A 24,956-nucleotide genomic window follows, 5' to 3' on the forward strand; every position below is an offset into this window, starting at 1 on the left:
AAATATGAAAAACAACAACAACAACAAAAAACGTTCTTGTGATAGATTTCAGTTTGGACTTATGCATTCTTGGTGTCTGAAAGGTAGGGTGAATCCACTGTTAAAATTTAAACTTTTTTTTTTGCTTAGCCATACTCTCACTTTTCAACCAGCTCATCTAGTATACACAGCTCAGAGGACTATTGTGTCCCACCCTATACCCACTACTTTTGTCATGAACTTTGTCTACATATGTCCTAGTGCTTGATTTAGATTTAGGCTATTCTAAGCACTGAATCAAGATCTCGGTGGTTCAGCAAGTTCTACTCATTCACTGCTCCTGGCTTCTGAAGCATTCTCATTTATGTTAAAAACATCCTTTCCTGCCTCATAACTTTGCTGACTGAACATCCTTACCCTATCTCAATGCCACGTATGTCAACCTCCCAGTAGTATAAGGAGGTTCCCCTAGGACACACGAATAGGTCTTTTGAATAACACGTGACTGTCTTTGGCCTTGGGGATTTCCAAGTACCTACAGTATTGACCTTTGGAATATCAAAAACTTCTGTGAAGAATTTTGTGCTAAAAAAAATACTCTCCGAAATATAGTAAAATTAGCTTTACTTTAAGAATAAATAGTGTTTTATTGGTCAGTTATTTGGGTTCATATTTCATTGATCATTTCCACCCTGTGCATGGCTAGTAAGAAAAGCAGAGTAGAAATTATTTTTCCCGTGATATTTAAAATTTTTCATTAGGAAGCCTTAGACTTCAGACATAGGAGTGGCAACAGGGATCAGAAAAGCTAATGTTAAATGGATATTTTTTCTCTCATATATGTGTTCGCTTAGGATTCATTCTGCAGGATTTAATGCCACACATTTATACATCAAATAAAGTGGCTTATGTATCGATCTAGAGTTGGCTAGGATGAAATCTCTTTAAGGACAGAATTTCAATTTTTACAACATCGTAATGCTAGTTATGGCATAGAGAAGCTTCCCAATGCATGCCCTCATCCCCCAATACCAGATACTGTCTGAATTTATTAAATCATTGCTGTTAAAAGAAAATATTTACGGGAAAAGCCAAGCTCCGGCTTGCTCATGTTGGCTTCGCTTATACATGGTCACAGAAAGAGCAAAGAGTTTGCTGCTTCTGTAGTTACAAAAGACAGGTCCCACATATTTAGATTAATCTAAGAACTTGGAAAGTCAATTGGAAGAAAGGCTATAGGGAAACCTGGTTAAGTAGGAGAGAGTTCACGGGTGGGGGTTTGACTAGGATTACAACCTATGAAATTGTACCATAACTCTGAGGGGAAAAAAAAATCAATAAGGCTCTTTAGGTAGAAATGATTTGAGAAAGCATTGTTTTGTTTTTAGAAAACACAGATCCTTCAGGGCTAAAGGGACGGTGGCTCAGTGGTTTAGAGTCTTTGCTGTCCTTCCAGAGGACCCAGCCTTGATTCCCAGTACCCACATGGTGGTTTTCACAACGCTCCAGTTCCAGGGCAATCCCATGCCCTCTTCTGACCTCTGCAGGCACCAAGTAGGCACATGGTACACAGACATACATGAAGGCACTCAAAAATAGACGACATTAAGTGAATACAAAACGGAACACCATTCCTTTCATTTGTTTAATACTTGTTCTCAATAGAATTTTCCACTGTCTCTTGAGATCTGATTCTGTAAATTAAATGGTTCCACATTTACAATGGACCATTTTATTGAGCCCACATCTTCTGCACATTATAGTGAGGGAGGAGATTCTGACAGCGGCTTTCCCACACTTATGCATGTGCGTGTATATGTGAGTGCAAGCAAGTACGCATGAGTGCATGCGCGCGCATGTGTGTGTGCGCGCACACACACACACACACACACACACACACACACACTCATGTGTATGCATACGTATATAACAAAACAAAGCCAAAGAATGAATCCTAGAAACTCAAATATGAAGACAGGATTTCTGGGACCAGAAGACTCACTGAGTGTTCACGTTTGAGATTCTAGTGTGACACCCTAGTAATGTGGCTAGTTACTTCATATTAAGCCTTATTTGAGGGGTGCTGGGAGTAGTGCCTTTTTATTCATACATTCTACCTACTCTCTGGTTCTTTTCTTTTTCTTTCTGTTAATGTATGAGAGCTCTGTCTGCCTGAGGAGGGCATTAAGTCCCTTTATAGATGATCATGAACCACTATGCTGGGAGTCGAACTCAGGACCTAGGGAAGAACAGCTAGTACCCTTAACTGCTGAGCCATCTCACTAGCCTAGGATTGTGTGAGTCTAAAGATTCATGTTTCGTAATTCATGGTAATTCTATAAGTATCTGTACCTTCTGTTTTTTAGGTAGTGTGATTGCAAAGGCAGTAATCTAATCTGAGCTCATGATTGACAGCTCTGTGAAGTGGGTATTTTTATATTCCCCACTTGGCAGATGGGAAAACCAACTGTATTTTCCCCCTCCAAACTTACACAATTAAACAATGACAGAATCCAGTATGAAAGGCATCCCATTCTAATACACTCAGGGTAATTTATACACAATAGATTTGTTTTCCCATAATTCTTGGGGCTGGGGAGTGGAGCACTAAGGCTTGGTCCTCTGGTCTGATGAGACCCTTCTTGTGTTCTCACTTGGGAGAAGGCAGAAAGCCAAGGTAGTAAGCTGGCCACATGCTGGCAAAGTTTGCCTTTATCTGCTAATAAGGTTAAAGGCCAAGAGATTTTGATTAAACTAAGAATTTGAAAGCAAAGTTTCACCATCTCTCCAAGCCACCACCTTTCAATACTGGAAAGGTAGGCTGTCAAAAAGCTACATTAAAACCACAATCTAGTTGTATTTATTATTGCATGAACTGTTTCAATAGCCCAATGAATGGTTCTCTCCTTGTTTTATTTGTAGTGTAGAATTAAATAAATTTCTCACATGTAGCCAGGGGAAAGAATTAGGTAGGTTTCAATACAGGCCCTGCCTGAGCCCATAGCTTTAATCTTTTAACTCTTTCTCTTAAACTGAGAGGAGAATAAAATCCCAACCATGTTTTAAAGTCAGTTAAAAATATCCAGGTGGGGTCATTCTGTTGTAAAAAGATGACAGGATCTCTCAAGGTGGTATAGGATCAATGAGGGCCATGCAGGGGGAGCTCCAAAATCTGCTGTAGCATTTCGAAGATGTCACTGAGAAGAGATTGAGGGAAAATCGCCAGAATAGCTTCAGAGAAGAAAGAACACAGAAGCAAAGAGATCACCCAGGACTTAGAAGAGAAAGACAAGACACAGGGACTAAGAAAAGGCAGCTGTGAAGGAAAACGTAGTAAGATATGACCTCAGTCAAAAGCTAACAGGGTTTGTGGGGGTAAATAATACAAGTGAGGGGTAGAAACTCTTAACACTTAAGCTATGGTAGGAAGAGGAGAAACAAGTTTGCAAAGGAGGCAGAAGAGACATTCTGTAACCAAACAAGCAAAATCACCTGGGGACAATTCTGATGATCGCAAACTCCGGTGAGCAGGAAACCACAGAGAAGATTAGTTGTGAAGCTGTCACACAGAGAAAAAGAAATATCTTTCTAATAAGGACACAGCAGAACCGCTGCGGTCTGTCCTGGAGGAGAGATTGGTACGAGGGAAACTGAAGGCTTCGAGAGATGTATCAGAGAACTCTGGTTTCAACAGTCTACGAAATTTGCAGCACCCACACGCTCATTGGAGCGGAGTCTTTGGAATCTGTGAGAAGTACCGGGACACATGCCATTCAGTACTGTTATTCATGACGCTCGGTACTGCGAGCCACCATTTAGTACTGTTCTCTATGATGCTCAGTGCTGTGACTCACCGTCTTTAGTAGTGTTCATCATGTGACCCATGATGTTCAGTTCTGCCACCCACCATTGAGGGGCAAGTACAGCCTGGGAACGGGCCTAAAACAAGAAGCATCCAAACCCTGAAAACATTTGATCTTGGGATCGCGCCTTCCCTATTCTCGGCCAGCATGACCCCGGGCCCATAGCCCCATGACCCCCACCTCTGTCATCCTTGAAGAAGTCATGTAGTCTCTTCACCAAATTACAAGTTTAAGCTCCTGGAATTCCTTTTCATGCATGCAGATGAAGCATTTCCAGTACCTCAGCCCCGGCCAATAACTATACTCTCCTTGGAAACCCCTACACATTTCCCAAGATTTCTACAGCCCTGTTAACCCCTGTCCCCAAAGAGAGAGCTACTGTTTCACGGAATATTGTCTAAGAGAGCTGTTTCACTGAGTACTGTCTAAAGGAGACACTTTCTTCCCCCATAAAGATCTGTAACGTTGAAAACCTCAGAGAAGACCTTCTTTCTCAGCACTCGCAGCCAGACGGAGATCCGGCTGACCCACCCATTTCGCGTCTTCCAACCTTTCCAGTCCAGCGTGCAGTGGTGCCTGGATAACCGGAAGGAAGAAGCCGAATTCGGAAGCGCACACCATCTTCAGTACTGTAACCCCCAATCTTCAATACTGTGGCCCACGGTGTTCAGTACTGTGACCCACCATCTTCAATACTGTGGCCCACGGTGTTCAGTACTGTGACCCACCATCTTCAATACTGTGGCCCATGATGTCCATAATGGGACTGACAATGGTCAGTACTGTGGCCCCTCATATTCTCTTGTCTCAGCCACTAGGTCCCATGGTGGCATGTACCCGCACCCTATTTTTAAAGGTCTATAGCTCTTGGAGGTCTTGGTCTGAGATATTGCCCGTGCCCCTGGTTCCGATATGCCAAAGCTGTGTGGTTAACAGGTGAGGGATTGCTGTAGACGCAGCTTCTAGATCTTGAATGAGAATTTTTCCCCCCGTCTGCCACTTTGGACATTTTTCAAACTCGTTCCTCTGTGTATTCTAGGAAAGTGCTCACTTGCGCTGGGCTTGTCTGCTTCTGGCCTGAATACTGAGCTGTGTAATTGAGGGAACTCAAGCATAGGCAGTTCATGGTTGTGTGAATAAGCAAACTGCTCGGTATGTGACCTGATTGTTTTCCAAAATTACCCAGTCCCGGTTTCACTTGTCATTTTGGAGCAGGAGTGGGAGGATGGGGCTGTGACAGTGAACGCGTTCAATGGGTATAATTAATCCATTTCGTGAAAACAGATTTTCTAAATTATGCTATGAATTGCAAACATTTTTAACCCTTTACAGCCCAAGACAAGAAAGCAGCATTTTGGAAGGAGCACGTTTTCCCCGGAGATCAATCTGATTCCTCTGAGCCTCATGGCACTAATGATACAGCAGTACTTGGTGACTGATAACTCCGGCATAGGAGTTAGAAAATATGAATGATTCCTCTCCTAATACTGCCATTCCGCTTGCCCATCCACAAAACGTTCCATGCTCATCTTTCTGCAGTAGGTCCCAGAAAAAAAGAAAAGAAAAAAAATTTGTCAGCTCCCTGAGATAAAAGGAGCAGCACGAATCTTTCAAGTCTTTGCCACCCCTAGAAGCAGCATCAATGATCCAGGGCAAGATGATAAAGACCAGGGGATGCGAAAGTTAGTAAGCATGGAAATGTATGAAAATAATTGTCTGTATCCAGTAGTGTCACCAACAGAAGCCTCACCTTGGGGACAGCTGTAGCTCCATCTTGTCTGGTCCTCTGAAACCTCTCCATAGGCCACCAAGGCAGGAATAAAGTCGGCTCTCCAAGGCCACAGAGGCAGCGTCTACCTATCAGCCCTCCGTGCTACCATTGACTGTAATTAAGTGATAACATTCACTCCCTTTAAAGGCATTGGGAAAATAACAAGTCTTCCTGTGCAGAGAAAATGCAATTTGAAGGCACACGGCTGAAACTCAAGATAACTGTTGGTTCTTACCCAGCCAAGTAATACAGAGGAGAAGGGCATGTGCTAGATTTGAATAGCTGGGAACATTGCGGACTGCTGTAGACAATGGAAAATTGCAGCTTTTTTATATAGGGAGATTAAGTCTCTACTTTCAACTCAACTATGATGCCATTTTCCCTCATTTACATATTGTGCTCATGATAAATCTGCAAATGACAACTGTGGCTCCACTGAACCTCGATGTGACATAAAAGTGTACTCGGGGTAGATCCGGGGGAAAGTACCCGATGATGTTAGCTTATTTATTTAGCGCCTGTGCACAAAGAATTTCTGGAAAAGAGATGATCTTGAGAATAAAGGCATGATTAGTGACAGTGACCTTTACCGAGTCCATAGAACGAGCTTCCCGTTTTTAAAAATGAATTTGAAATACTTTTAGAGTGTTAGATAATACAGAAATAAAAAGATAGCCTTATGAATTTAGAGGTGGGGGTGATGTGCCCCTATCTCTAACTTAGCAGCAATGGACAGTTGATGGGTGTGAGGAAATTAGGGGTGTAGTCTTTTGTAGGTTCAAATGTCAGTGGATGACTCAACACCCATGAGCATACGGATAGTTCAAATTGTACTTGGACAATTGTTTTTTTTTAAGGCCACACTAATTTGAGGGGTAGTTGGGGATAGGAAGGAGTTAGATCAGAAGTCAGAGTTGAATATAATCCAAATACATAAGTTCTCAAAGAAGTAATAAAATATATTAAAGTGTCTCAGGAAGCCACCACCCAATATTGTAATCAAATATTAAATGTCTACCATATTTGCTAGATCTCTGTCTCAGTCAACAAAATCATAGACATGGCAGAGACTGCTTCATATCTTATTTTCTACAGATCTTTTTCAGCTTCAAACCCCACAAGACAATACTAACTCCACTCACAAAATGCTTCTTGGTCTTTCTGCTGGACAAAAGCATAGTTGTGATACAGACAAAATGGATGACATAGGTGGAGCTGAGTCCTAGTTTGCTGAGGTCTTTCCTAAAGTCTTGATAAAGTAGAGATGGTATTTTCTGTCTGTCTGTCTGTCTGTCTATCTATCTATCTATTTATCTAAAGTGAAACGGGTGTTTGGCAACCCTTTTGAAGCTACCAAGCCAAATGCAAACTTTAAAATTATTTTGGAAACAAGTTCCACTTCTGAACATAAGAGGTTCAAACAAATCTGATTGAACTTTGCTTCCTTAAACCTTAACATTTACCCAACATCGTGGAATCCTGATAAATGCATGCACTGGCCCAACTAATTGTAAGTTTAGTCCCTGTGGATCAAGGATTTCAAACAGCTGCCTCACAGTTGATAGAAAGATCATAGGTCAGCCCAGGGAGTCACTATGAGCCAAGATGGAGACGCATTCAGTAGCAGATGACTCTGCCTCTTTTGTCAGTGTTTAGCTATAACCAGAGAAGGCTTGGTGGTGAGAAAAGTGTTAATAGTGCCCCGCTACTGCTGCCGCTCACAGAGAGGAGAGGGAGTGGGAAAGCAAATCTGAGTGCTGCTGCTGTTTGAAATCTCAGTGAGACACCCAGCTGCTTCACATGCGTCCTACTTATTCTGTGGCCACAAGGTGACACTGGAATCTTAGCAATGTTGACAACAGCTGTTTTGTCTGGAACCATGACCCCAACAATGCACAAGTGGCAGTAAAAATAATTAATGGGTCAGCTCTTCTCTCTGTCTCTGTCTCTGTCTCTGTCTCTCTCCATGCTATGTGCTTTTAAATTCCCAGATGTCATCATATTTTCAATAAGAGATGATGACATTGGCTCAAATAGACGGTTAGGTTTATTTTCTCTTTGTTTTTGTCATTAGACTGTGTGGCCTGTAGCCAGTTGGTGGACAGAAGAGGCCAAGGTTCACTGCTGAGATGAACATTTGGAAAAGCATCGTTGAGTTCCAGGCTTTAAGTGAACCAGGTTCCCATTGAAACTTCGAGAGCCTCAAAATGCACAGAGTCATACATAGGATATTTTAATAGAAAATAATGTTGCAGTGAAATGTCTTGTCGTCTGCCTCATTCAGCAGTCTGGGTGTGTTTTAGGGTGCAGACTAGCTTTGAGAGGTGGTCAGGCTTTATATTGTACACAGTGGCATCTAATGTGTGCTCTCTCAGTGCATAGATGCACAGAGCTAAAGATGGAGGACCATGATTGACAGGAGGGGCCAAATGCAGTAGCGCTAAGTTTCTGTGACATTGTGAGGGCGGTCATTTGTCATTGGGTCACACCTAACCTGCAGCCCATTAGAAGGAAAGCATCAGAGTTAGAGGTAGGGAAAAAAGACTGAATTATATCGGATAGAATTTCCATATTCAATGAAAAAATGTATTCAGTGTTCACAGCAAGGTTGAATTGAGTGGTCTATAATCGAAGCTCCCCTTTTTCTCCACCTCTCAGCAAACAAATCTATGGTCTGTCCATTTAAAGACTGAAAAGGACAAGCTAAAGACGAAGCCATCTTCACAATAATTATTTGAATTATTTCATCACATTAAAACAACCAATCACCACCAGCACCACCAGCACCACCAACGAAACCAACCGGAAAGCTAACTGCTGCAGATTAACACACACACACACACACACACACACACACACACACACACACACACACACACACACACGATTTAAGAAAAGGGAACAGTGACCATCCAACAACACCCACTTGTTGACTCTTGCTCTTCTAAGGCCTTACGTGATAAAGGTTTCCACCCCAATCCTTTTCACAAACTGAATTTTTCAGTCCCATTATATTCATTGAACACATCCAGTTTTCTGGTTGGGAGGTTCTTGTCTACTGACCTCGTATAGCTAGTTCCTTCTTGAATCATGTCATTGACCAGAGAGATACCTCCTCAGGCTGCCCTGACCAGAAGAACACCTATTTTATTTCTTAGCCCATTAATCAATCTATTCCCATAGAGATCTTCACATTACACTGAAATGGTTTTGTTTCTTATTTAATTTTTATTAACTAGTGTTATATGCACCCTTCCCTACAATAGAGTATAATTATTAAAGCAGAGACTTCTGCAGTTTGCTACTTTATGTTTGAATAATATATATATATATACATGTATGTATGTATGTATATGTATGTATGTATGTATATGTATGTATGTATGTATGTATGTATGTATTCACCCACCCACCCACTTCATCCTCAACGCCATGGCATTCCCCTACATTGGGAAAGCAAGCCTTCACAGGACCAAGGGTTTCTCCTCCTACTGATGCTGGACAACGCCATCCTCTGTTACATATGCATGGGTCCCTCCATGTGTACTCATTGGTTGGTGGTTTAGTCCCTGGGAGCAGTAATCTCTCTTTACCTGCAGAGAATAAACCTGAGAAACTTAGCCCATACCAAGCAACCATTAAGGTCAGGGAAATTATAACATAACATTTGTCCCATTTAAATCAAATGTTTAACTAAATGTCTTACATAAGTTAAACGTTCACCTGTGTTGGTTTGAACTACAAAGCAGAGTAAGTGCCATTTATTCTTTTTGTGATTTCACAAATGTAAGATTCGTTTTTCACCATAAATCTAGAAATCTTGACATACAGTCTCCCCTTAAATTGACAAGTTTTGCCTTTCTCATTTAAAGGAAGTGCTTTATTTCTTCTCTTTGGAAGTTTAGCAACAGCTTCACTACCATTGAGATTTTGAGGCCATAGTTAAGTGAGGGGAGTGTTGTTGGAATACCACTTTGTGGTGAGACCATGGTGGCCAATCTGATAACGCCATGACTCCTGGCTACGTGCTATGTGGGAACTGGATTCAGGAGGTAAGAAGGTGATTTTCAACCACAAGGAACACAGAATGAGAAAGTGTGAGATTTCACTAAAAATCGGGGCATAACTGAAAACTTGTAAATAACTTTTTTTCTGGAATTTGTTTAATATTTCTGGGCCATGGTTGAACACAGGTTACTGAAACCACAGAGAATAAAATCACAGCTAAGGAGCTACTGTTGAAAATGAGTTAAGATTTATGCCCTAAATTTACTCGTGTAATCTCATCACCTGATGTTACATTGGTCACACCCTTTACCACCATATGATGATTCTTGCTTTAAGGGTAAAATAAATCATTTTGCAGTGATGTTAACTTAAAGCATAAACAATATGGACTTACGTATTTAAAACCTGGCTGTTGGCCTGGAAAATAGGCATGTTTTTGGAGTGAGCTCCAAAAAGTTAATAGTTAACATCAGCATTTTACCATACATGGGCATTCTAGAGAACCAAGAGCTAGGGCTGAATTTTCAACTTAAGCAGGTATCAAGCTGACATTAAAAGCTATCATGGATAGGATGGCCTTTATATTTAAAGTAAAAGAGAAGCCTAAAGTGTCACGAGTCAGACAAATACGATTCAAAAATTGTAATCACTCGTAATTAAACCCCAAACATGTAGAAACAACGTCTCTATCTGCACACCGAGAAGCTCTTTGCCTAGAAATTTTCCAGTGGGAGCAGTAGAGGGCGCTGCTGGCCCACATTACATATTTCTTGAAAAACATTTTTTTTTCAACTTCAATTGCTCTGCACTCAAATGTGACATATTTGAGCCCACTGATGAATTCTCACAGCACAATAATAAAACAGAGCCCAGAAAAACAATGCCAGAAAAGAAAATAAAGATTGTTTAAACCCATTCCTGCGCTAGAAAGAATAATAATACATTTTAGAGTTAATGGGACTTTTAATCAAGGCTCCTTACGGAGATGATAAATGAGAAGCAGAACTAACGTCACAGGGGTGGGCTGTTACATGCTTCCCTTAATGGCTCATTAACTTCTCTGGCTCTCCCTCCTACTGCAGTTTATTTCCATAGCTTTCCAATCATTTTGAAGGAAACTAAGAACTAAAATGCTTACAGACAAACTTAGACTCCCCGAGCGTCCTGGCTTCCCAAGTTTCGTTAGAGTAACAGAAGGTCAGTATTTTCCATTGCATACGCAGATAAGATCACCAGAAAGCTGTTTTGGAAAGATGTCTTTATTGGAGTCTAAGGAGCAGTGGGTGAGCCTCAGAGGCGATCACAAGGAATAAAATACAATGTCTCAGTTGCAGGCCAACCAGCTCCATCAGCGGAATGGCGCTGTGAAGTTGGGGGGAGGGAAAAATACCCTCGAGTCCCTTATTTCAGCTGCAGCAGTGACTTGGAAATGATTTCTCTGTCTCTTCAAGAGTGGATTTACGTATAAAGAATAAGTAGTCAACGCGTAGAGCAAGTTAAGCAAGTCAAGAGTAGATGCTACATTTTGGTTGACTGCGCAGAAATGGGAAACTCGAAAAGAGAAAAACCTCGTGGATCCCGCTGTAGTGTAGGGCGAACTCTTCTACCGACATTGCAAGTGGGTGTTCAGAACAATACTAACAGATTTATTTACACACAGCAGAAAGTTTCTGTACGAACATGGCAGCTGGTCCTTCTAGCCACCACCAGAAGTGGGTGGGGCAAGTGCTAGGATTTCATATTTACAGCGAGGGCTGTGTCCCGTGCACCGTCCAGGAAGGGTTGCCTGGGAGGATGGCATCCCACACACCCTGAGCTACCTTACTTTCCTATGAGGTGGGTGCCATGGGTCACCATAGAAAAGTCAAACAATGCTTGCATGTGATCTTTAAGTAAGGCCAATCAGATCACAGCCCGGAAGTCCTCGAGCGCAGTGAAGGTAAGTTTGGGACTTGAATCCCGAGTCTGAATTCGGGCTCCTCATCATACTTCTGTGTTTCCGGGAAAGTTGCTGGGTATCTGTAAGGACCACTAATCCTGTTGCAAAAGGAGGGTAATTTCAGCTTCTTGAGGTACAAGACTTGAGTTCTGGGACTCCATAAGACACTGGAAATGTCATCTAACATAGAGCGGGTGCTGTAGTAAACCTTCCTTTTCTACTGTATCTCTTTCTTTTTCTGTTGGACTTATTTCTTTCACGAGGGAGTTTAGTGTTCTTACCCTTTGTCTCTCTGAGAAACTGTTCTTGATTATAATCTTAGCGCATCTCAGGGTATTACTCATTTCAGATATTTCTGCTTTCACTTTCCTTCTGCTATTGTTTAATGAGCCCCCCAAGTCTTATGTTCCAGAAACTTAATCTCTAAACTCTTGGTTAACAGTGTTTGGAGGTGGGTGGCGCTTTGAGGATGTAGTTACTAGAAGATGGGACTGTGAGTGTGAGGTCCTCACAATAAGATCAGTGGCTTTTCTAAAGTCAGGAGGGAATCCAGAAGCCTCCACTATGTTATGGTTCAAGAACACTCTTCCCAGATGGCTGGACTGAGCTCTTGGATTTTGCAGGCTCTAGGTCCACGACATGGTAAAATCTCAAACTCTTAACTACATCCTGTCCACCTAGCTGGGTACTGCACATCCTTTTCCACCATCTCGGCTGGTAAGTGTAGCCCTTGAACACCTCAACACGGAAACTTTTCTTTGCAACAGATGGAGACCATTACAGAAAACCACCACTGATCAAAGTGTAGAGGTGTGGAGCCCAGGCCCACTGACATCTCTACAGGACGACTCCCATCACTGAGTCTCAGGGATCATCGCGGGAGGGGGTTATGAAGACTGCAGGAGTCAGAGGAACACAGAGTCTGCTGGGAGACTGCTTCAGAATACCAGAAGCTACGCCCATGAAGTCTCACCACACAACACAACTGCTGAAGCATGAACACACACACACACACACACACAGCAACAATAGACATGCCATCTTGGACAGGGAAAGACCACAGGCCTCAACATAGAACTACACACTATGAAGGAATGTTGACAAAGAAAAAAACGTCTTCTCTGGTGAGGAGCACACCAATTGGTTATCCAATACTAAAGGATCAGCCCTGAAAATATACATAGAAATATCATTATACAGACTGAGCAGGTTATACTTAGGACTATATGTGTATATATATATATATATATGTATATATGTATATATGTGTGTATGTATACACATCATATACATGTACATCTGTGTATGTGTATGGAACAATAATTAATGATAAGAAATGTAGGTTGATCTGGTGCTGCTTATATTCAAATGCAAAATTCTGTACCCCAAGATTCGGTTGATCCAGCAGATTCTTACATATACCAGCTTTTGTTGTGTAAACTTTGTCCCCCAAATTATTCCCAATTGGATAATAAATATAACTTGTCTGGGCTGGGCAGAAGAGAGGGGGCAGAGTGCATGTTCCTGGGCTTGGGGTCTCAAGCAGGAACCACAATGAGGGAAAGGGGAAGAAGGAAGAAGTCGCCATAGGGTAGGTGGATTGGAGCACGTGGCCATGAGGGCTGGGCCGTGGAAGTGGGAGCAGCCCACGCAGATCACGGCAAGTGAAACCTCAGGGTTCACCACAGCGAAGGAGACAAAATAGCATAGAGGGTTGATATCTTCCCAGCTCTGACGCTTTAAGGCTTATTATAAATCTAAAGGTTTTTAGGTCTTTTATTTGGGAACTAAAAGGGGTAGAAACCCCTTAACATATTTAAAGACAACAAGGGGGTGTGGCAAATCCCCAAATAATAATTACCACAGCAAAGAAAAACCAGGAATTTGAAAGAGAGCAGGGAGGAGCCTAAGGGAGGGTCTGAAGGAAGGAAAGGGAAGGGGGAAAAATGATACAATCTAAATATTAAACGGACAAGTTGGCAAAAGTTGGTTAGGAAATTTGGGAGCATTTACTTCTGTATTGATGATAGGTCTGCTGTTCGACAGGAACCCACACAAAATCATTTTAAGAAATACAGTCAACATAAGTGAACATAGCTAGCCCTGGCGACCAACTGCAGATTAAGTCTTCCCTGAAAAGATAAATTTTCCCTGATGATAAAATTGAAATGTGGTGAACTAATCTGTAGTAACAGATACGACATTCACGATACGGTGACTCATAGCTTAGTAACATTACTTCAACAGATTTTGTAAACATCCCGGTTAGTTATTGTTGTCAAGTAGACACAACCTAGAATCACCTGGGAATGAAGAACAATTGCCTCACTTCCATAGGCTACGCTCATGTCTATAGGAGATTATCTTGATTGGTGATTGAATTGGGAGGGTCCAAGCCCACTGTGGGTGGCACCATCCCTAGGCAGGTGAGTCTGGGCTGTACAAGGCAGCTATCTGAGCAAGCTGGTGCTTGAGTCAGAAGTAGCATGCCTCTATTGTTTCTGCTTGAGTTCCTACCCTGACTTTTCTTTGACTGTGACCTGGATGTATAAGCCAAATAAACCCTTTCCTCCCCACGTTGCCTTTAGTCAGAGTGACTTATCACAATCACAGAAAAGCAAATATGGATAGTCAATATCTCCTTCTAGAATTTTGTTTCTCCCCCCCCCCCTAGGATATTTAGTTTTCTTAAATGTTAGTTATTAGGACTTTTGGATAGAGTCCTTTCTAGGTGCATTCTCTTACACATACGAACATGCACACCCACCCACCCACAAACATGAACACACAGCACACTAGATGAGTCTAAAGTTGTAGGACATTATTCTTCGGAAACTACTTGTCTTTTGGTATAAACATTTCTTAAGGAAGTGAGAAACCAACAAGTTTGGTCTCGGAACAATGATCCTCAGTTCAAGGATGGACTAAGGAGGTTCAGTCAGTTTGTCTAGTGCCTCCCGAAGACTTCCATTCCGGTGTTCTCTGATAATCAAGTTGACTAGTGTATTTTTAAAATAACAGTCTAAATATACTGTTATAAATGTTTTCTGTATTCATTCACTTGAGGGATATATTGTTCAACCACTATTTCATAAGAGGTAACATTAATTGTTCTTTGTTTTTATTTTTTTCAGTATTCGAAGTTGTCATAAGCCCTTCACATGCTTGCTTTAGGAACAGCACTAGTGGGCCACTGGGCTGAATCACATACCATCTCAGATCTCAAACAGAAGCATCTGAGTGCCCGACCACCCTTTCTCTTAGCTGCCTTATTCCCTGTCATGAAGTCGGGCTCATGTAAAGCACAGTTTCATGCTGGAAAAGACAGAAAAAAATGAATTTAAAATAGACTAGACTGCTCCTGTCTACCTTGCGCTCTACATGGAAATCAAACACAAATAACTCCGTAGGACAGCCGAGCAGCAATCAAATACCCCACAGAGACTTCAGAAGCAATAAATAGCTAGAGTTGGTCTCGCTCGCTCTCAGCCATCTGCTTTCACTATGTTGCTAGAGTGACCATCAGTGAAATCTGGCCTTGGCCCTCTCTGGTTTAGGCCCTCTGTTTACTTTCATAGCTTTCTACTGGGTTTGCCAGGACCCTGGAAAGGTTTGACCGCATCCCCGTTGGCCTCTGGCTAAGCTTCAGCTGCCTGCGGTGAGACGCCCACCTCTACCCACCAGAGGTTTTACATTCTGGGTGTTTGTTCACACGGTCTTTTTTTTCTGGGGGAGACGACTGGAGTGAGGGTGGAGTGACACAGGGTAGGGTGGAGATGGAGTGTGGAGGGGTGGTGTTCGTGGATGTGTTTGTGTGGGGCATGGGGTGGTGTGGCGTATGGGTGGATAGTGTGCTGTGTGTAGGAGGTTGGGGGTGGGGCTGGGATATGAGTGGAATGGGGGTGGGGAATTGTGGTGGGGGTGGGGATGGGTAGGGGGTGTGTAGGGGTGTAGGGTGGGGTGGAGATGGGGTATGATGTGTGTATGGTGGTGTGTGTACATGGTGGTATGTGGGGTGGTGTGTGTGTATGTGTGTGTGTGTGTGTGTGTGTGTGTGTGTGTGTGTGTGTGTATGTGTTCTGTGGGGGTGGGGAAGTATATGTGTGTTGGGGGAGCCGTACCCAGCTTGCTCCTTCCCCTGTTCTATTTGATTTATTTTTCTATCTTTAAAGCCTCAACCTCTATTCGTTGCTGTGAATTCCTCCAGGAATCCAACAATGTTCTCTTCTTTGAATTCTCTTCCTCACCCCACATTTCTCTGACACAAACTCAAATCTCCTAAAAAAAGCAGGGGCAGAGTCCTATTCAGTTTTTCAAGTCCAGTTCCAGTTAAGCATTTAGTAGGACCTTAACTAGATGTTTTTGTAAAACCCTTGAACAGTGTGAATTGGGTGCCAATTAGATTTTTTTTTTTGATGAGCTATTTGTTCAAAATGTTAGTTATGATGACCTTGAAAAGATTTGACATGAATAACTCATTATTCCTAGTCCTTTGGGAAATAGCGGTTCTCTTTCGGGAGGACCTTACATTGTGGAAAAAGAATGTGATCGTTGACTGAAAAGCACAGGGAACCAATTACTGGACTTAGTTTTCAATGTTGTTCTCGGCTAGACTGTGAGTGAGTTCGGTACAGGTCATCAATTTATCTTATGCTGGGGAAACCCTCAAACTATTGACAACTGACTGTACCTCAGGATGGGTGATGTTTATATGAAAGGAAAGATTTTAGTCATTTAGGGGAATCAGAGTTTCCACAAATCACAATTACCAAGCAGAAACACCCACTCTTGTCTTCTTGGACAAAGGCTGACCTGTGTATACACCCTTTTATGGTCTGCATAACTTTTCTCTTTTTTCCTTTGACTAACAAATTGGCTATTTTATTATATTAAAAAGTTCATAAACCATCTTTATTCCCAATACAAGATTTAATGAGCAATCAGAATCAGAACCACAGCTGAGCCTAATGCTAATGCTTAAAATATGCTCATACCTCCCTCAAACATGTTAGCGATGAACTAAAACCCATGGAGCCGTGTGGTCACCTATTTCTTAATCTCCTGGCTCTTCAGAAAAGATATCTCTCAGTAGTTGGAAAGTCACTCCTGATTCCAGCATATCTGTCCCAGGCCTTTGGCCAACTTCACATACATGCCTTCATCATTTAAATTCCTTCTCAGAGACCCTGCTCTTGAAGCCATGTAAACGTTTAGAAATGACAGAAAGGATTCCCTTTGCCTGTAAGTGTGCCCACACTTTTTTTCTTCAAAACACAAAAATTACTGAAAAATTTAAAGAGAGTTTGCAAACAAAACAAAACAAAGAAACCCAACCAGTCAAACAAACAAAACAACCCAATTCAATTTACGCCCTCTTGGGTTGTTTGTTTTTGTTTTGCTGTTTTGTAATCGATATTAATCAAAACAATGCACCGCTGATAGCCCAACCCACTTGCATGGATAAAGGGAAACAGAAGCAGGTTGATTTTTGCCACAGGACTATGGTCTATTTACTCACGGGTGGTCCAGGAGGTCCTGGATTTCCTGGGGGTCCTGTTTTCCCTCGTCTTCCCTTGAAAGCAAAAGAAAGTAGATTATAAGTATTGTTATTTAATTTTATTTTAACACAATATTTAGCAGGAATATGGAAGACAGTAAAAAAAAAGTTAAGAAATAATTCCAAGTGCACATGGCTCTTGGACATCAATGAATTCTGAGGCTGTGGGCCAGTTTTACACAATCACCGTGGGAAATTCACTCTCTGAGATGAACAGATTCTAATTGCTTTGGACCCGTGCAAACTATCTTGACACCCCAGCAATATCAGCACAGTATGTGAAAGATGACTTATGACCGCCATTTTGTATGGTGACTCTGCAGTTTCAGCTCCAATAAAAAGTGCAATTTAGGTGAAATAATAAATGTTCTTCAGGGGTTGGAGAGATGGCCCAGTGGTTACGAGCCCTGGCTGCTCTTTGAGAAAACCAAGGTCCAGTTTCCAGCACATACAAGACCTCTTAAAACTGGTAGCTCGGGGAGCTCGGGCTGTAGAGATGGCTCAGCCATTAAAGGCTAGGCCCATAACCAAAACTGGTAGTTCTGTCACCCTCTGCTGGTCTCCTTGAGCACTGCAGGTACGGGGCGCATAGACACCCATGCAAACAAAACTCAGACACATTATAAATAAAAAGAAAGGAACAGAAAAGGAAAGGGAAGGAAAGGGAAGGAAAGGGAAGGAAGGAAAGAAGGAAGGAAAGAAGGAAGGAAGGAAAGAAGGAAGAAAAGAAAGGGAAAGAGAAAAGGAAAAATATTTCAAAGTAGGTCTGAATTCTAATTTTATAGGAGATACCCAAGGACTGGAGGACTGGATTGGTCAGTTAAGAAACTGGTTAAGAAGCCCAGGGCCTCAGAGACATTATTTTGTACCTCAGAATTACTTTCAATAATTCTTATATTTACTACTAAAATTTGAAAAGCATTACATTGATACAATTCTACCTATAGAATATGAACTAGCTTTTTCCTTCTGTCTAGCAAAGTGAACTAAGTGTATAATTCTTACATATTAATCGTTATTGTAACTCAGTGTTCACACTCCCAAATTTATAACCACCTGGATCACAATCGCAGGGGCCAGAAATGCAGGCTTTTGCTAACATGGCTTAAGAAACTACATGCCTAATAATCCATAAAAGAATTTAGCTACTATTATTTTTCAATTTTATTTACTATTATTGTATATGTGTGCACGGTGGGGTACGTATGCCATGGGGCCTGAGTAGGGGTCAAAATAGAACTTCCAGAGTCAGGTCTCCCATTTCAACTTCACACAGGGCTTCCTGGAGGTACCCGCTGGGTCCTCTCTGTGTGGCCCTAATTATTTGTGTTTTGTTCTTCTTTTGCTTGTTTGTTTTTCCAGACAAGATTTCTCCATGTAATCTTTAATACAGACTATTCATACATACATCTTCTAGTCTTAAAGTACATATTTTCTAAAAATCAATATATTTGATTTTTAGTAAATTTGAGTCTGTTGCCTTTGAGGACGAAGCAAGACTACGCAATTTTCTTAGACATGGAAGCATTGTGGTTTCCTAAATCGCAATAGTCCTAGAAATGAAGCCAAAGGCATCGCCCAAGCAGATGATCCAGGATCCATCCCTTCTGTAATCATGCATTAGGCTGAGTTAAGCCTACAGCCTCAGCTTTGTTTGCATTCTTCTTTCTTCAAAAGAGAAATGAGCGTCTGCTTGGGCTGGAAGCAGGGAAGCGAGGCTATTGATCAATTTTTATCACAGAGTTTATGTTAAGACAAGGCAAGTGTCAGATGTCATAACATAACTCTGACGGGGAGCAAAAAGCATACACGCTCTGTATGGAGGGCGAGCCTCCAGACTCCCTCGCTTCTCCTCCGATTTACATGATCTGTTGCATTAGCCTTGTCAGAGCCCTGCCTTGCGTGCCGTTAGAGTCAGAGAGGGCTGAATTGCTCATACATCCTTCCTAAGCGTGTGGACAAGCAAGTAAGATATTTGCGAGGGTTATAAACGTGAAGGGACATATTTGTGAGGGTGACTTCAGCCAATGCATATTTTCAGCTTAAGGCCTGAGTGTCTGGTAACTCCCAGAAGCACATTTGAACAAATTTAAGTATGTGCTTTACCAAGCAACACATTTCCCCCCAACCCTGTAGCTGTAGTACTTACAGCACAGAAATACCTTGGGATTTTCGGTCGCAGAGCCCTGCAGAGGGCACTCTGGCACAAGGCAGACAGAACCACGAGGGAAGCTTTAGAGTATGAGAGAGAGATTGGAGCCATAATTTCAGTGGACATGAGTAGTTCCCATTCATTTCCGGACTTTGTCTTTCTTCTCCTCAGAGGCACCAGGGATTCTTAATTTTTCCTGTAAAGCTATGATTGCCCCCACACCAGCTACACCAATTCCTGCCATTCCCCAAGGTCTTTCTTTGCATTTAAAACCATTAAGGAAAGAAGAGTCTACCTCAGAGCTAAGAAAAAATAAATTTGTACTGTAAATTGTATTGTCTGGGGGACACTACAAGGAGTACTTTATTGCTAATAATTTAGCGAACAGGCACAAGCCTCTCTTCTTTGTATGGAGACTAAAATCAGATTTCTCTCTTTTCTTTAGTTCTTAATCTGTGGGTGACGCACGACCCTATGGGGGTGGGATGGCTCTGTCACAGAGGCTGCTTCTGTGACCATCAGAAAACAAAGATATACATAACGATTCATAACAGTGGCAAAATTGCAGTTAGGAAGTAGCAATGAAACTATCTTTGTGGTTGGGGGTCACCACAACATGAGGGATTGGATTAAAGGGGCATACATAGGGTAAGGAAGGTTGAGAACCACAGATTTAGAACAAAGTATCCTCCTTAAATTGTGTTTTAGTTCACCAAGCTCTGCAGCACTGACTGGGGACACGGGGTCTGGGGGAGGGGAGCTGTAGGTGCGAGGGTTGCGGAGAAGTCTGGGATGTTGGTGGAGGAACGCTTCTTACATGTGTGTCTCCATGCCTGACTCCATGCCTGTTTCTGACTGTTCACTCAAGACTTGTTACAGGCCCACTGTAAAGCAAGGCAGAAAGAGGGAGCTTGGATATTCACGAGGGATATCCTGCAGTTACCTCAGACAACTGCCAATCTAGGAAAGGCCGCCCCAGGTAGGGCAGCTGCTCTTGGGGGGCTAGTCGTTCAGAAGCAGCTTTGATAAATCTCATTTCCCAAACTTCACAGTACAGAGAGATCTGCCATTTCTGCCTTATTGTGATTAAGCTAATCTAATACATTCCTGAAAACCAAGGTAGAAAGCACAAAATCATAGATGGTTTCCCTGGAAACCTGAGAGAGGCTTTCTGTTTGGCAACTGTAAAGAGATTTTGAACTACAATTTAGATTTCTGCCTACTGATCAAAGCCCAGTGTATGCTCAAACCCAGAAAGCCATTAACATGCATGGTACCTGCCCTACACCAGCGTTTCCAGAGCAGAGGTTCTCAGAATTGTGAATCAGCATCTCTAACAAGTCCTATAGAGCCCATGGGTCTCACAAATGCAACCCAAACCAAGTACTTTGGTTGGTTCGCTGGTATTTTGAAACTGATGGTGATCATAGTCAAGTTCAGAAGAAGTAGACTGGGGTAGCTGTCTCTTTTCTTATAGAAAAAATCAATCTCTCTCTCTCTCTCTCTCTCTCTCTCTCTCTCTCTCTCTGTGTGTGTGTGTGTGTGTGTGTGTGTGTGTGTGTCCAAGCTTTGTTGTTATAAAATTGTGTTTATATGCAACCACTGGTTTATTGACAATTACAAGAGATCACATGTAAAATTCCCTTGCCCAATGAGTAGAAAGGCTTCTTATCAAAAACAAAACAAAACCAAACCACAGGAAATAACAAGTGTTGACAAGAATGTGGGAAAAGGAGCCTTTATAGACTGCTTGTAGTGCCAAGCAGTATATGGCCAGTATGTATCGCCAAGTAGTGCCCTCATTGTATATGGAGCTCTTCAGTAAATTAAAGGAGAACCGCCATGTGGTCTCCCGGGGATACACCCCAATACATGCTCCTAGTTCCAACCCTGCACTTGAGCCCAAGGTAAGTCCTAACAGGGGGAAAGCTTCTGATTTCTGCCTCATACTTGACCTGTCTCCTTTGCTAATTCGTCTTTGTCTTTTTGTTCAATGGTTTCCACAGACATGTTAATCACTTAAGGAGGCCTGTCTACAGCTCCTAATACAAGGCTTCCAAATGAACCTAATTAATTTTCTCCCATTCTGAGGCTAAAGACACTAAGATAAAAGTCAGACTTCTCTTGACTTAGAGGAACATCCCAGGTAATGGAGCATAACGGTGCTATTTAACCATATCCTGCTCTAGACCACTGAAACACCAAAACTCTACAGGAAGTGCCCGAAACCTGAAGGAAGACCCAGTAGTCATGGCCTCTGCAGACTTGATTTCACTCCAGCGTGGATTCTTTCTTAGCCATTTCTCCTCAAGTTCCAGGAACAATGAGCTGTGTAGGCAGGCAATCATCTCCCTGATGCAAGGAAACCCAGCAGAGCTGGAGTTGAGATGACAATCAGTCCACCCATAGTCTGTGCAAGGATGCTCAATTGTGCGTACCTCCTAGTCCCCAGCGATTTCTGCTTTCGTTGTCAGTACCATGAATGGCCTGAGAAAGTCACTAGACCTGTTATCTTCCTAATGTGAATACCCTGAAAAATGATTTCCCTGTTTCTATCTTCCAGTCATTTCTTTGATTAGAACTGGGTAACTGTTCTTAGTCTCTTGGGCCTCTACAGTCAGGCCTCTATCCTAGGACTCTGGTAACACAAAGTTCATTGTGACAGTGTTCTAATCAGCATGAGATAGAAGTGCTGTAGGTGTACTTCCGTGGAGAGATGGCTGAACAGAGTGTGATGCACCCATACAGCAGGCTGGTCCTCAGTCTCACAGGAAGGGCATTTTGTCATGTGGTACAGCATAGGGGCGGTGGGACTTGGTCACACGACTCAGTGAACTAAACTAGTCAAATCATGGCAAAAATGTTGTGACTTCTTTTCTATGGATAGTGCAGTACTCAAATTGACTGAGAGCAGCATGGTTGCTCCCCAGAGCTGGGAGGGTAAGAAGAAAGGGGGAATTTCAGTTTTAGGAGGAAAAGAAGTGGTGAAAGTCTGTCCCACAGAACGCAAATATATCATATACTTCAAAATGGGAAGGGCGGTAGATTTTATGCTGTGAGCTATAATCTTCAGAATGCAGTAGTAACAACAACAACAAAAAGAGCCTTTCATCCTCTACCTTTTTACTACTCTATCCCAATATCCAGTTTGCCATATGAAAATATTTGTATGTCGCAAAAAAAGTTTCTAAAGAATACAAGAGAAATCCTTTACAAAAGTGCGATCAGAGCTGGCAAGACAGCTCAGTGGTAAGGCACAAGCCTGACGACCTGAGTTTGATGATAATAATTCCCAAAGAGGTGGAAGGGAAGAACAGACCACACATTGTCCTCTGACCATCCCGTGTGCACTGCAGTGTGTACATGCCAGCAATGTCCACCCCTGTTGCATCATACATACATACAACAAAAATAAGCAATATAATTTTAAAAATGTGTGAGCCACTCTGAGCTATGCAAATAGATTGATTAAAAACTAATGTTAACAGTCAGATGCCCATAAGAGTCTAACTAAAATGAGTTATGCCATAGTATATAACATTTAGAAGTGAATGAATTAGAGCTATATAGAGCAATATATATCTTCCTTAGAAGCATAATGTTGGGGCTGGAAAAATGGCTACTGGTTAGCACAACCATCTATAACATCAGGGAATCTGCTGTCCCTACATGTCTCCATGGGCACCTGAACTCATGTGCACATATTGGTCATCCTTGCCTGCCCCCACAGTTAAAAGTAAAACAAATCTAAAACTTTTAAAGCTTAGCGTTGGTCAGTTTATACAGAAGATCAAGCAGGGAGAATTCGTATGCGCCAGTTAGGTGTTATAGAGTTGCCCAGTGTGAATGAGGGTATTTATGGTAGAAGGCACGAAGGGAATGTCCTTATGTCCCACTTCCTGAACAGGGTACTGCTTACATGAATGTGTTCATTTGGAGAAAGAAAAGTACCAAAGTCACACATGAGCGATACATATTTTAACGTACATTTTAAAAAACCTTAAAAGTGAAACCAAGATATTCTCATGAGGCCATAAACATTTAGGATATATTGTCAGTTCATCAGTATTTGCAGAAAATAAAAATGCTGGCAGAGGGTTATCACTGTCAGCAAGCGAGCAAGCAAGCAAGTAAGTAGGTGGGGCTATTTAAATGAACGGCATCTGCAAACTTGCAAGGGCAGAACAGAACTAGCTCCTTCCTGGGTGACTTGCAGTAAGAGCGCACGTGCGTCTTAAATTAGACACTTGATTTATAAACACTTCGCCCTCCATCAGCATTACGAAGAGAAGAACGCAAATAATGGACTACTGGTCCCTCTGTGACAGGTGGTTTTGGTTGTTGCCAAGAGTTATGAGGACAAAGAAGGAATTACGGCAGTAATTAGATTCAAATCAAGGGTGATAAAGAGACACCAATCCCACAAGCCGAAATATCTGTCTAACTGTGCCTGCTGTAGAACTGCCCACTGAAAAGGTGGCTCCTTTTAATGATTCCCTGTGCTCTCGACTGTTTTCCACACAGTCTGAGGCATTGGCTCAGCCTGGGCAGGTATCAGAGAAATCTTAAGGAAGATTAGACACGGTCTTGACTGGCACGCACAACTGTGAGTGAGGTGTTCATTACACAGGAAAACATTACTGTCTGTCTGGGATGCTTGAATTTCTTCTTTTACCTTTGCGAACGGAAATAAGATTTACAACCAGTGTTGTAAAGAGTTACCAAGCTTCAAAATTAATGATATATGCGAAAAATGAGAAATGAAGGAGTTCTCATGTAAGGGATGTGTAGTGTCCCAAGTGCGTTTCATATCTGAGCAGATATTTAAAAATACATCTGTGACGGCAACGACACCAGTCATAGAGGTCTTGTTACTTCAGACCAGACAAGTGGCTCTTGTAAGGACTTGGGGTGTGATTCAGTCTGAGTAAGACATCTGAAATAAGCTTAGAACCGTAGAAAGAGGAATCCACACCACTGCCTCCTCCTGAGGCAGGATCCAGCCATTCCTTTCTTTTTCTCACACACTCTCTCTCTTTTTTACCAGTCCTCATCTGTGTGTGTGTATGTGTGTATGTATGTGTGTGTACATGCATGCATGAGTGTGTGTGCATGTGTCTGTGTGCATGTGTGTATGTGTGTATGTATATGCATATGTGTGTATATACACATATATGTCCGTGTGCATGTGTGTGTATATACACATGCTAAGGTATGTGTATGGAAATCAGAGGATGACGTCCAGACCAGTCAGGGCTCCTCTTCCATTAAGTTGGTCCCAGGCTTTGAACTTGGGCCTTCAGAGCCTTTACCTGATGAATCAAGCTGTTGGCTTCCCTTTCTTTTTAAATGGGCTTCAGTAGAAACTAATGATGCTTTCCAAAGCAAACCACAAGCTGTCCTGACATTATTGTGTAACTGCCCCTCCTCCACCCTGAATAAATGAAGATCTGAATAAATAATAATACTTTATAAAAACAGGATTAATATTCCCTCAGTGTGGAGATTCTTTTTTTTTTTTTTTTTTTTTTGGTTCTTTTTTTCGGAGCTGGGGACCGAACCCAGGGCCTTGTGCTTCCTAGGTAAGCGCTCTACCACTGAGCTAAATCCCCAGCCCCCAGTGTGGAGATTCTAAGCATTCACAATTCAGCTATTCTGCTTCTGTAGTTCTTTTTACTGTTACTCAT

The 24,956-nt window shown here is 42.1% G+C and overlaps 1 protein-coding gene across 4 annotated transcripts in view; it reads right to left on the reverse strand.

The window, feature by feature from the left end:
- Col19a1 (collagen type XIX alpha 1 chain) overlaps positions 1–24,956 on the reverse strand; it is a 348,475-nt gene that overhangs the window by 103,828 nt on the left and 219,691 nt on the right. For all 4 annotated transcript variants that reach the window (XM_087567043.1, XM_087567044.1, XM_087567042.1 and 1 more), the window contains 1 exon segment: positions 17,079–17,132. In XM_087567043.1, the coding sequence (XP_087423169.1) occupies positions 17,079–17,132 (54 nt within the window).

The sequence above is a fragment of the Rattus norvegicus genome, chromosome 9 (genome assembly GCF_021556685.1).
Source record: "Rattus norvegicus strain SHRSP/BbbUtx chromosome 9, alternate assembly SHRSP_T2T, whole genome shotgun sequence".
Classification (NCBI taxonomy): Eukaryota; Metazoa; Chordata; class Mammalia; order Rodentia; family Muridae; genus Rattus; species Rattus norvegicus.